The 14,514-nt window shown below is 40.2% G+C and overlaps 1 protein-coding gene across 1 annotated transcript in view; it reads right to left on the minus strand.

Annotated features, from left to right (window-relative positions):
• LOC105025724 (lethal(3)malignant brain tumor-like protein 4) overlaps positions 1 to 14,514 on the minus strand; it is an 84,215-nt gene that overhangs the window by 7,566 nt on the left and 62,135 nt on the right. The window contains exon 18 of the mRNA XM_010896632.3: positions 921 to 1,090. Within this exon, the coding sequence (XP_010894934.2) occupies positions 921 to 1,090 (170 nt within the window). The remainder of the gene's footprint in view (positions 1 to 920; positions 1,091 to 14,514) is intronic.

Below are 14,514 nucleotides of genomic sequence, written 5' to 3' on the forward strand. Positions count from 1 at the left end.
GAGAGAGAGAGAGAGTGCTTAGCAACTGCAGGAGGACGGCGGAGTGTGGAGTCGGCCGCATCGTGCACACTGCACGCCGTTTAGACGGGGTCGCTGGAGTCCCCATGCAAATGAATTCTTACAGTGTAACGGCCCCGATGTGATATTCTGACATTTCTTTTCAGTCTCGTATTCTAACCAGAGAGGGAAGCATCCAAGGGTTTTTCTTTTTCTAGAGTGACTGCTGACATTTCAATTGATTGGGACTGATATCAACTTGGATTGACAAAGCAGATTTGAAAACACAATACGAGGGGACTGACAGACGACACTGTTAATGGAAAAGAGATTTAGGCAACAAAGTGCCATGCTTTATCAGGGAAAACCACATAAAACTGTTAGAAAACATTATTATTCATAGGCATACACATAATACAATAATATAATTTCTACCACGGTCTCCTGCATAGAGTGTAAAAAAACAACAGCAGAGGATCATATCTGCTATGTTGAGACACTGCAAGCCAAAGAGTGCTTGTTCATCCACACGCACATACACAGTCTAATTACCACTACACTGAACGGCCGCAAGGGTCAAAGTTTACGATCACACCTGGTTGCTAAGGTGATGTGCCTCTGTCAAGCGCTCTTTGGATTGCGAATCCCGACATTTTCTAAGAACGGATCTCATCCAACTGAATTTCACGCTTTCCACAAGTTACATGTATTCCCTGTATAAAACACTGGATGACAAACCAAACCAATGTGACTGATCCAGGAGTCAGTTGGCAGATACCTTCCACAGCATCTTATCAGCATTGTGACATCCAGCCAGTGTGTGCCTGCCTGCCTGGTGTGTGTGTGTGCACGCCCTCTGAAGGAGTGTGCCCCTGCATCCTAGCGTCCACGCTTCACAGATCCACGTGTGTGTTTGCTCTCACCTCGTCCACGGTCCAGTGGGCCACACGGCCGGCCTGCACTCCGGCCACGCCAGGCAGCAACTTGCAGTGCTGCTCCCAGCACAGGGGGAGGTCCCGGCCTGGGTGGGCGGACATGGCAGACAGGAACACTGACTGGTGGAGGGCCTGCTGCAGGCTGTCCATGCTGCGCTCTGGAAGGGGAGACGGGGGACGGGGGTGGACAGACAGAGAGAGGGGGAGATGTGAAAAGCATGCCGGGGGAAGGAGAATGATGTAGTGGACCCCTGAGTGGCCTGATCATGGCCGGCAAGGTACAGGACGTAAGATTATATAACTGATGCTCCCTTTGGGGAAAGAACTAGTGAGAGAGTGAGGAAAAGGAGAGAGAGTGCGACAGAGAGACAAGAGAGAAAGAGAGTGAAAGAGTGAGACGGAGAACGAGGCAGAAGGAGCTGGGAGATAGGGGTCAGGTACAGTACAGCATAGGCCTGGGAATATTCAACACCGCCGTGCAACACTTCCTATACATGAGCTGCATACTAGACAGCCAGAGGGGTGGTCACTGCAGAGGCCAGGTCACATGACGAGGATAAGAACTGACTTTGACCACAGAACTTCAGAACAAACTGCATTTCTTCATGGAGTGTAAAAATCATGCACCAGAAAGTCATGACCATACATCTTCTGTTCCCTTTCAAATTTTGCATCAATGAAAAACGGCATTTCAGCTTTCAGCTTCCGTAGATTTCCGAACCTGTTTTTGATGTTGAATTTGATATGTTTTCTGGGTTGTGGTATACGGAGGCTGTCTGAGAGAAATGACAATGCTGTTTTTCTTAACTGTTGTGTGTGCGAGGTAATCAAACATTCAATCATTGAACAAGTCATGCAACAAGTCAATGAAAAGGATACTTTGACAATTGTGTCAAAACTCAAAATGTTTCTGTGCAGAACTATGAACAAGTTTCTGTGCAGTGTGCACACATACTGGTCAATTGTCCCTCAATTGAAGCACACAATCCTATGTAGCACGTATGGAACATGCCAGTGTAAATTCAAATGCTATGGAAATTAATACGCAAAAAATAAGATAAGTCTATCTAGCTTTTTATATTGTCTCTCGTAATGTAAATAAACCCTAAGATCAGCGCTGATGACTCAGCGCAGAAACCACTGCCCAATACCTGAACATCTAATTTTCAGAAAATCCATAGATGAAGAGAAGACTTTTGGACCAATGTCCTATGGACAGATGAGTAAAACATTTTAACCCTTTTGGCTTAAATCATCCCTGGTACGTCTGATGAAAACCAAACACAGAATTCCACACTGAGAACCCAATACCAGTCACGCAGCGTGGCGGGAGTGTCATGGACTGGGGATGTTCTGCCATATCTGGACTGGATGCCCCCATCCTCCAAGGAACCATACATCTTTGGTGACAATCTAAGAATGTGTAATGTAAAAACAAAATGAGCAAAGCGGTAAAAGATGTGACAGGAGGCAAATACTTTCTTTTAGGGCGCTGTACATTTTCTATCACTTTAATGGCATTGTGCCACAACAGAGCAGGACGCTACAGATCTACTGTCTAGTTCTCCCTGACAGTACAACCCTTATGTAATGCTCTTCATTATACAGGGAGAACGCAGAGTTTCTGAGACGTTAGTAGGATGATAAACCAAATAGGATATACTAATGGTTATGTGACGACTGACTGATGGAGATGCTAACACTTTAACCAAAATGGCATGCTGGGCAAGCATTGAGGGGATTGTGTGTGTGTGTGTGTGTGTGTAGGATGTAACCAAAAACAGCATACTTGTTGAATTGTTACTATGGCCATAAATGACACCATAAAAGACCATTGGGGACATTATCAAAGGCTGGGGGTCCTAACTTGAATGGGAACTTCCATCTAAGTTAAACATTTACGTGATTGGTTGAGGCTTTCAATGTCCTTTGTACCTTTCTAAATAGGCCTACAATAGTAGGAAAAACTTAGGCTACAATTTGGAAAGCACACCCAACACTGGGAATCTAATCTGTTGCTCAGAATCTCACAAAGAGCAGCTGTGTTTTCCAAAGTACCTTAAGATATTTAGCCTAGTAGCCTTTTGTTGCCTTCCCAGCTAACAATGCTAAATCTGTGTGTCTTCGTATTAGTAAGTGTCCACAATGCAACTATTTCACTTCCATATGCAATAAATAAAATCTGCCCAAGCTAGAGTTCAGGAAACAAGGAGTTTGACAACACTTGCTACGGATGCTTCACTTGCAACATCAGAAGTACATGCAGTGTTCATGTGTTCAGCAGGAAAATTACATGAATCAATATTATAGGTATCAGACAATTCGGTTTCCCAACTTTATAAAGGTTCTAAGACAATACCAGCTTAAAAGCAAAAAAAATTACATGATTTCCGCCAGTACATTTTCAGTATGTTGCTAATTTTAGAAAATGTTATTTAATTTCGGAATAAACACATTTTATGCTAGCTCACTACCTTGAGAGTAGCTCAATACTCCTTACAACACCCGTTTAATTGACACTGGTACAATAACAACCAAAGGAAAATTAGCAGGGGAGAGAAAAATATTATATATATTTAAAAGGCACATTTTTGCTCACAAATTAATTACATTTTTTATAGTAGCACTCATACCCAAAAGGTATGCAGGCCCCTATAGAAATGTTTGTACATGTATGTATGGATAGTATGAATTCAGTTCTCTGATATTGTACATACCCGTTGTGGTTAATTGTCAGAACTAGATAAAGTTAAAACTACCTGAAAAATGTTGTATACAATAATAATAGTGTATACAATAATAATAGGACCATGCATGTGTCATACAATTTCCTGTGTTCAACTGCAAATTGCATGATTTCTTTAAGTTCCAGGGCCTGTAATTTCTTACTTAATCCTTGTGTGTAGGTTTTTGTTGTGTATCCCTGTGCGCGTGTACATACAGACTGCCAGAACAGGTTCATATACAGGACGTGCATTATTTCATCTAGCTCTCTCATGGCCTTTTCTCTACGAATCATAGCTGATTTAAAATGCCCGTCAACTGGGTCATTTGCGTAGGTTTGCTGCTCCGAGGACCAACTATAGCTAGCATCTTAATCTACACAAACCCGCCATGCCTCCCCAAAGGATTCTCAGTAGATAAGATAATTAGAATACAAATAACTATTAGTATGAGGATTCTGACTCAGAGATAATGCACAGAACCCTACAGAGCAGAGTGACAGTACACATGCTTATATACTATATTATCAACTGCCTTGCCTTAATGTGGCAGTGTCATACAGCTTTTTCTACTGCAATTCTGTTCTTACCTTTGAGGCACAAGTCAGATTTATTGGTTCATCGGTTATTATTACGAGCAATAACTTGTGTAAACATCTCAACTTCATAAAGTGCCGTCCAATTAAGAAATGTTTATTTGGCAAAATTAAGCATTATTATTTAATGAAGCATTATTAATGAAGCATTATATAATGCTTAATGTCTTTTTGGTAGATCTGTGTTTTCCTTTGGTCAATCGTATCCAATTCTAATTATTCAAGCACTTAAAATGAATTGGGGTAAAGTGTGAGTAAACAATTCCAAATCTTTTATATCTACCTTGAAAAAGAATCAAGGGATTTGATCATGATCAAATAAAAACTAAATGACAACCAGTCTACAATGAAAAGGTCACCAAAACTAAAATGAGTTTTTAAATGAAAGGGCATAATGCAATGAGATACCAAACTGAAACTATAGTTAGGTCCGGAAATAATTGTACACTGACACAAGTTTTGTTATTTTGGCTGTTCACCAAAATATATTGAAGTTACAGTTAAATAATGAATATGGGCTTAGTGTGGTCTCTCAGCTTTAATTTGAGGGTATTCACGTCCAAATTGGAAGAAGCGTTTAGGAATTACAGCTCTTTCATATGTAGCCCCCTCTTTTTCATGGGACCAAAAGCTGTTTAATGGACAGGTGTGGGCTATTCCTTCATTATTTCTTCATCAATTTACCAGGTAAAAGGTCTGGAGTTGATTCCAGGTGTGGCATTCGCATTTGGAAGCTCTTGCTGAGAACCCACAACAAGCGATGGGAAGAAAAAAGTATGGAGAACGGCTCATGATCTGAAGCATACCTCATCAACTGTAAAACACAGTGGAGGCTGTGTGATGGCGTGGGCCTGCATGGCTTCCAATGGCACTGGGTCACAAGTGTTTATTGATGATGTGACGGAAGACAGAAGCAGCTGGATGAATTCGAAAAGTGTATAGGGATATATTGTCTGCTCAGATTCAGCCAAATTCAGCGAAGCTGTCTGGACCACGCTTCACTTGACAGATGGACAATGACCCAAAATATAATGTGAAAGCAACCCAGGAGTTTTTAAAGGCAAAGAAGTGGAATATTCTGCAATGACTGAGTCAATCACCTGATCTCAACCCAATCGAGCAGTATTTCACTTGCTGAAAACAAAACTTAAGGCAGAAAGACCCATGAACAAACAGCAACTGAAGACAGCTGCAGTAAAGGCCTGGCCAAGCATCATAAAGGAGTAAACAGCGTTTGATGATGACCATCCAGACTTCAAGCAGTCATTGCCTGCAAAAGATTCTCAACACATTACATTAAATTTCATTTATGATTGTGTTAATTTGTCTAATAATATTTAAGCCCCTGAAATAAGGGGACTATGTTTGAAAATGGTTGCAATTCCTAAACATTTCATACAATATTTTTGTTCAACCCCTTGAATTAAAGCTGAAAGTCTGCACTGCATCTCGGTGGTTCCATTTCAAATCCTTTGTGGTGGCATACAGAGACAAAATTATGAAAATTGTGTCAGTGTCCAAATACTTCCGGACCTAACTGTATGCATCTTTAAATGCAACTCCAGAACTCCCTCCATTAGGCACACTTCCTGTACCATTCTGTCGCTGGTGACAGCAGCTAGAGCCTGGGTGCAACTCTGGAAAACCCAGTCACCTCCTTCCTGCTCAAAAAAAGCAACCCGGTGTGACGCAGAACGCTTTAATGTCATTACAGGAACATGGGGCCACTTTGATCATAAAACTTTGATCTTGGTGCAGCAGCTGAGAGCTCTGAGGGATAGAAGAACACAGCCTTGTGGCGCGTGGCATACAATAACAACCCAACAAAACACAGAAACTAGAAAAGATAACACTCTTTGGATCCTACTAATATTTGACCCTCCTGTTCTGGAACCAACCAATTCTCCCAAGTTTTCTGTTAGCGACGCAGTGCAGTCAAATACATTATTTGCCTTTTTTCAGGATGTTATTTCTATGCAATATGATCAAAATAAAATACTGATGTCAAATGGCAATTTTGATTATAAGTGAGTAATAACTTATTGGTCACAAACTAGTTTCCTAATTACAAACACAAACTGACTGAGCATTTCAATTGCCAATGTTGGATCTGGAACAAAAAAAAATATACAGTACCACTCAAAAGTTTGGACACACCAATCAAGTGAATGGGCATGAGAGAAACGTATCATTCAAAAATCCAATTAAAACACAGCATATGGGACTAATAAAAATGTCACAAGGCATGCAGTCACATTGATGACGAAAGACATCCAAAGGAAAATGTATTAGGCTCTGAAAGATAAACTCTTAATAATGGGAACATCTGGCGCTGTATTTTTAGACAAACCAACGTACAGTACTGTAGTTACCATGGCGATGTTTCCATTTAAAGCAGCAGCTTTGCTATGTTGCAGTGTTTTGGACCCAACTACTAAAGAACCCCCCCCACAGCCTAGTCTCTGAGTGAAACTGCAATTTTCCAGCTTGAAGTCTCCAGAGGTAAAAACAGAGAGGTGGCTAAAGGGAGAGATGGAGAGAGAGCAAGAGTGATAAAGTGTGAGAAGCACAGAGAGCTTGATTGAAAGGAAGAGAGAAACTGGTAGGGAGAGACAGAGGTAGAGAGCAAGAAATGAGAGGTAGAGAGAGAGGTAATGAAAGAGGTACAAAGAAACAAGCATAGAAACAGACAGACGGGTGGGGGGGGGAAGCACGAGAGACAGACAGCTTCCTTATTAGATCTAAACATGTAAATCAGACCCCTATTAAACAATAAACAACAACAAGTGGATTGATATAGAATTTCCAAAGCCTAAGAAAAGTGTAGCCAAAAGAAAACAAACTTGGAAGACCAGGGCCTTTAGCTTCCCCTTGGTGAAACATTACAACAGTACAAAATGAGAAAAAAGAAAGAAAACAGCTGAATGTGACTGATTTGTGACTGATGTGATGATGACAAAATGATATGATAACATGAATGCATCCTCAGCAAGCTGGATTTGGTTTTCTCTTCACAAACAGACCCCAAAATAATTAAGGACAGTGACACAATTAGACCCAACAAAATCATAAAAATTAAGAGAATTATTTGACACACTGGAAAGAATCAACCAAAAACAGGCCAAATTGTTGTGACATTTCCCTAAACAGAGTACAAAGTGTCAGAATATCTGCCCACCTACATTCACCAAAACATTTTAAAAGTCCTGAGTATCTACAAAATGGTCTCGTTTTCAAGATAGATTTTTCTGTTTGTTCCACAATGACCACAAATTGTGGAAACAGAGCTGTACTTTCTATAGACTCCTGCCAAATGGGTTACCAGAGGTGCAACTATATAGGAGGAAAAGGTGTGTAAATGTTTGTAATGAAAGTAAAATAAATAAATTATAATAATACATCAAGAGAACAGTATTGTGGTTTGTTTGTTATGTATGTCTGCGTCCTACAGATTTTCCCATGGGAATTGTCTCTTAGGAGCACTGTTCCCTCGAACAGTATCTCCTCTCTCACGCTCCACAGTCCGAGCGCCTGAGAGACAGGAATTTCCCCACCACATCTTGGCGAAAACAGGCTGTACAAAAAGGCATCTATTACCATGATGAAAACAGGCAAAACAACCAGGGAACTAGAAATGCTATTACCATGATGAACATTGCCAATACAAACAGGCAACTAGATATGCTATTCAGTGTTTTGTTGAGATGCCGCAACTTTGCCCATCTCCTCAGAAAATCCACAAACAGTCAAAACACTCATCTTAGAGGAAGACTGGTACATATTCACTAGTCACCTTCAAAATGATTGCTACCCTTGAGAACGATAGGCAAAAAAAAGAACTACATAGGTGATAAAACTTCCAATTCCAATAAATTCCAATAAATAGTTTTCAGTACTTTGTGCAGCACAACATTATTTAAAAAATGGATTAAATGGATTCTTCTCACCAATCTAAATGCATTACCCAATAATGATAAGGCAAACAAAGGCTTTCAGAAATGTTTGCAAATGTATTAACTAAATAATACAGTTATCAGACCATTGGTTACGACATTCGAAAATGACATCTGGTGCATCCTTTTTCCATTGATCATTGTTAACGTTTCTACAACTTGACTGGAGTCCATCTACAATTTGATTGGATTAAAATCATTTTCATCCATTTTTGACTGCAGATATTTGATGTCATGGCGCTACTGGATTCCACTGGGCCCCTGACCTTAACTCGACTTGCCTGATGGAGTTAATAGTTGAACAATTATCCATATATTATTGTAATTTTTTGAATACATAACATAATAAATCAGAATTGCAAGTCATTGATGTTTGTTTATGCAGAGTCAGATTATTAATGCCAAGAAACAAAAATGTGATTTATTGATAATTGTATGCAATTCATCATGACAAACAGTCCCCCAGGCTAAGTGTCATCATTAATCTTTTTTTTACTTGCATTCCAATTAATTTGCATTTTTTTCTCCGAATAGCCAAACCCTTACTGTTTATTGCAATTTTTTTTTCTCTTTTTGCTCACTTGCTTTGACAATGTAAACAAATGTTTCCCATGCCAGTAGATTCATTTTAATTTAATTGACAGGGAAAGAGAAAAAGACAGACACACATAGGGAAAGTGAATGGGAGAGAGGGGGACAGAGTAAGAGAGAAACAGACAGGGAGTGGGGGAAACAGAAAGGGCCTTTCACAGCGTCTCCAACCCTGTGGGCATAACTGAGGAAGCGACTTCCTCAAAATGTTACTGGCAAGCAGAGCTGAATTTTAAACATGTTCACAGCCAGAAGACAGGACTTGGAGACGGAGTATGTTAATATGGGGGGGGGGGGGGGGGGGGGGTGATTGGGTTGGGGGACAGACTGGACATAGTGTCACTAATGAAAGACAGCCTGGCTCCAGGGATGATTTCTCCCTCATGACTAAGTATGAGTGTGTCTGTATGTGTGACTAAGTAAGAAGTTTCAGACAGCTTGACATGGTATCAGGAGATGGAGACCCTCCCGGTGCCCCATGCAGTGTGACCTAATATTTTGACCTGGCAGCCTCATCGAACACACACACACACACACACACACACGTCACGGCTGTCTTTTGATTGACAGTGCCGGGCGACTTCCCTTCACCTGAATTAGAGTGTTATGGAGTGCTGTCAACTTGTTACTGCAGTTGTGCTTCTGCAATGCTGACAGCACAGAGGACCTCAGAACACACAAACAAATAGAAAGGGCAAAAAAACCAAAGAAAATCCTGGCAACCACTTCTTAAAACATTCTGAGAGTCCCCTGTGGCGTTGAAACATGCATTTCTATGGCCCAGTGAGCGTGTAACTCTTGTCAGTCCAAAACAGACTTCTCCTACCAAAGCCTCTCCTTTTAACCCTGTAATGTCTAGCCGCACTGACAAACAAGGAACAAATTACTGGGTTAACACTCGGGCCATTTGCTGGCCTAGCGCTTTGCTTATGTCCTGATGCTTTGCTCATAAATGTGGGGAAATCAATAAGCTGCCAACCACTGTTTTTACATTCCAGCCCACAACACAACTCCAATAATTATTATCCCTTTGGTGATGCACGCAGTCTTGTGGTCACTGAACTGATGTACTGATAGCACCACCGCAAGGCAGAATCCAGAGCAATTATTGATGTTCCGCAGCATTAATTACACAATAGTGCCAACCTAATGCTGTGTATTTCCAATGGCCTATTGGGTAGTGAAATTAATTAAACAGTGCAGAACTCCGGATTATCGGCATCGCCAACTGTTATCATTTGATCAATTCGTCAATTAATGGAGACATAAAAATGTCGGCTAGCGTGTTAGCCAATAGCAAGTTGGAAACGTCAATGGTATTATCGTTATTTTCAACTTGTTGGTTAGCAATGTATCAAAATATAATAATGCACGGATTTTGTAAACATTTTCAACCACAGCGGTTAATACGAGTGTGGCTAATACACAAGTTTATATTTTTTAAACAATTTCCACCAGATCACTTTTTTCCACAGATGATTGCTTGATTACACAGAGGTCTCAGAAACTCATGTAGCAATGATACAATTGGCATTACAGCGTTTTTTTACCTGCTGTCGGATTTGTAGCAAGTGCTGTAGCGAAGGCACACCGTTTCACCATTTTGAGCCTTAACGACGAAAACTTGAAAGACCTGCTTCAAGCAGTGACCGGTTGCTAAGGTAGGATTGGACAAGGACCGTTTTGGGGAGGGGTTTTGCGAAAGGTACATTTTCTGGGCGAAATGAGGTTTATATATATATATGTGTTAATACTCAGGTTTGTATACACCCACAGCTATAAAATGAATGGCATGGGTTATAAACAGGGAATTACGGTATACTATGCCATATAATCAGAGGAGTAATTATTTTGGTCAGTTACATTATACATTGTAATATTTTATCATAGTCTGCAACGTGTTTAGTAGAAAGCTAGCTACTTTGAGAGCAACAAAAAACATCTCACAGTGTCACTAAAACTATTTTACAAATCACCATCAAAATTCTTCGACAAAGAGCGCCATGTCACCTACCAGGCAAATAAGAAATTCAGTGAGTTCATTGATCTTCTTACTGGCCAAAGCATCTTACTGTGTGTGAGAGTAAAGGCACCTACAGATGGGCTGCGGTGGCCGTGAAGGTCTCATTGACCTTAAATTGAAGTAGGGTGGCAAGCAGCAAAACACAAGCATTTCTGCAAGCGATGCGGTGCGTGGTGTTTGATCCCGTGTGCTGTGCCCCTTTCTGCGCGCGCTTGCTCGCAGACCTGAGGTGCCGGAAGTTGAAATTTGTTGAACTCGAGTGGCCGCTGCCCATGTCGACCAATAACACCGACATATGAGCGAAAAAATGGAGGATAAATTATTGCGATTAAGGATTTCCCTGGATTATATAATTTAACATTGCACTCTGCAGGCCAACAGGCATCTAAACAAACAAAAAATTCAGTGTGGAGAGACATTAGTGCAATTGGGGGCTCGTCAGCTGGGTGTTATATGGACACAAAAGGAGGAGGAGTGGGTTTATAACAACCTACCAGAGTTTATACTGGTTTGACTGGCTAGCATCGCAAACGCACTACTAATTATGTTGTTAATTGAATGGAAATCGTCTTATGTGATTTTGTTTTTATATTATAACAATATAGTGTAATAATTATAAGGATAATATTGCACACAGATGAGAATTGCAATTTTTTTTATTTAATTTACAAAAACATTCAACATCTGTAAAGTAATTTTTAGACGGCCTACCGAACCTATCATCTCCAGAGGATTGTTGTTGGAAACCTGCACAAAGTCAGCCATGATGACCATCTTGTGTACAGCCCCGTGTGGGTGTACACACGGTAAGCAGAATTTTCTCACGGTTCAGTTGTTGCTTACCATGGCCTGTCTGTAAGTGCCTTAACTCGTTTGCTAGTGTGAATCGAAAATTCTATTTACATTTTATGTTAATGTTATTTAAATTCAGTTGTATTCAGTAAAGCAATTGTAGCGTAAAAAGTCTCTTTCAACCACTGCACCATCAGAGCGAAGTGAACATATGAGTTGAAATGTGTACATGGCTAATGCATCTGTCCAGGGTTCACATGTATGTGAGATGATAGAAGACAAAACCAAGAGTAAATGAGAGAACCGAGTGAAACAGAGGGAGAGAGCTATTTGACAAAATTATTGAAACCACTGCCAAAGTAGTCAAAGTAAACATAAAACTAAAATTTTACATGACTGATATTTGACTGAGAAGATACAGCACTATCAAACAGTATTCAGAACCATATAATGATATGCTTCAGCTTCTACTCTATTTTAATTCCAGGTTTTGAATATCCAATTCTCTCCATGTTTCCATTTCCCTCAAACTTTCAGTCACATTGATTGAACTGAGCACCAACTACTACATTCGAGAAGGAAATAATTATTTTTTTTATAAAGAATTATGTAAAATGATTGATTATTTTATTACTTTGGTGAAGAGGAGCACCCATTACACCATGAAGCAAACCAGCATGGCCTGACATACACAAACCAGGAGCAAAACACACGATCCAGTGCAACCAGGAGAATTCCTTCTAATGTTATGAAATGTTCTCTGCTGTTTTAAATATATATATTATTATTAGAAATCACAGTATAAACCCCTTTTTCCAGAAAAACAAGGTGGGGATGTACAGTAGCACGGCCTGCGAAGCGAGGCACTGTAATTAAATTCCACTCCAGCTGTGGTTGTGGCTACCACAGCCCTGTGAGATCCATCTTCGCTTCTCCTCCATTTTACAAAGAAGAGGGATCCATAACGCCACGCCAAGAAATTCAGCTGTCTTACAGCAATGGCTTTATGTTGTCAGCCAAATTTCACCGGGACCTTAATCACCGTTCTGAAAGGCTGCATCACTACAGATGAGCTGACGTAACATGTCAACAGAATGTGATTAAACGTCAGTTTAATTGAATCTCAACTAGGCGTCAGCAAACCACATCCCCCACCTCCTGGGCCAATCAGTGTATTGCAAATATAAGACCAGAGTTTTGGCCACTGAGTTTAACGATCAAGATACACACTTTCTAGCGCCACCATGTGGTTTTATATTCAGTGTTAATGTGATTCCTTTTCTTGCAGCTCGGTCATTTGGTACCAGCGGAGAAACATTTTAGGTGTCACTAGCATTCAACACAAATAAGATTGCATGATTCCTAAGAACAGTCCTTGTCCAAGGTACACTGACAATACACCATAAACAACACAAAGATTATGCAGAATATATATGGCAACATCAATGACCCAACATCTGAGATTATCGAATGTACAGTTCAAACACGCATTGACATATTCCAGTCCCGCAATTCGTTTGATGTGACAGAAAAAAGAAAAAAAAAAGGTGTTCCCACAAATCAGTTGAGCCTAAAGTTTGCATTCTGCTTGCATTGTAGAGTATGACGCTTGCAATGACAGGTTAGTGGGTTTGATTCCCATGCGGGGGCTGGTAGTTTAGGTATCGATTTTAAAATTGCTTTATTGATGTTTAAAACGCTTCATGGCCCTGTACCCAAACACATTTCTGATATACAGTATCTCACAAAAGGTAGTACACTCCTCACATTTTTGTAAATATTTGAGTATATCTTTTCATGTGACTGAAGAAATGACACTTTGCTACAATTTAAAGTAGTGAGTGTATAGCTTGTATAATAGTGTACATTTACTGTCCCCTCAAAATAACACAACACACAGCCATTAATGTCTAAACCACTGTCACATGAAAAGATATACTCAAATATGTACTGTAGATTTTAGATTGGTGCCTGGTCAGTCTGGTCAGTTCTTCTGGCAGTGGCCTTTTAGATGTTTTAATGGTCAAAACCAAAACGTTTGGTGAGGCCTTCTTCAGCCAGTAAGGTCAGCTCTTTTGGAACAGCTACAATAAAAATGCATTATAAGTTAAAGTTGTTTTATTCATACCAAGTTTACTTACTTTTTTAAATACACTTATTGTCATTAATTCTCAATGGTCTCTCAACACTATTTCTTTTCAGAATATTTACATACATATATTTTATTTACACTGACAAAATGCCATGACATTGTACATGACAACCGTTTTACCTGTTAAGCATTTCATGCAAGAATAGTGCAATATATTACCCATATACTGCATGTATATATGAATATACACTCACCTAAAGGATTATTAGGAACACCTGTTCAATTTCTCATTAATGCAATTATCTAATCAACCAATCACATGGCAGTTGCTTCAATGCATTTAGGGGTGTGGTCCTGGTCAAGACAATCTCCTGAACTCCAAACTGAATGTCAGAATGGGAAAGAAAGGTGATTTAAGCAATTTTGAGCATGGCATACCTGAGCATTGTTTCTGACTATGTCCATCCCTTTATGACCACCATGTACCCATCCTCTGATGGCTACTTCCAGCAGGATAATGCACCATTTCACAAAGCTTGAATCATTTCAAATTGGTTTCTTGAACATGACAATGAGTTCACTGTATTGAAATGGCCCCCACAGTCACCAGATCTCAACCCAATAGAGCATCTTTGGGATGTGGTGGAACGGGAGCTTGGTGCCCTGGATGTGCATCCCACAAATCTCCATCAACTGCAAGATGCTATCCTATCAATATGGGCCAACATTTCTAAAGACTGCTTTCAGCACCTTGTTGAATCAATGCCACGTGGAATTAAGGCAGTTCTGAAGGCGAAAGGGGGTCAAACACA

The sequence above is a fragment of the Esox lucius genome, chromosome 21 (assembly GCF_011004845.1).
Source record: "Esox lucius isolate fEsoLuc1 chromosome 21, fEsoLuc1.pri, whole genome shotgun sequence".
Classification (NCBI taxonomy): Eukaryota; Metazoa; Chordata; class Actinopteri; order Esociformes; family Esocidae; genus Esox; species Esox lucius.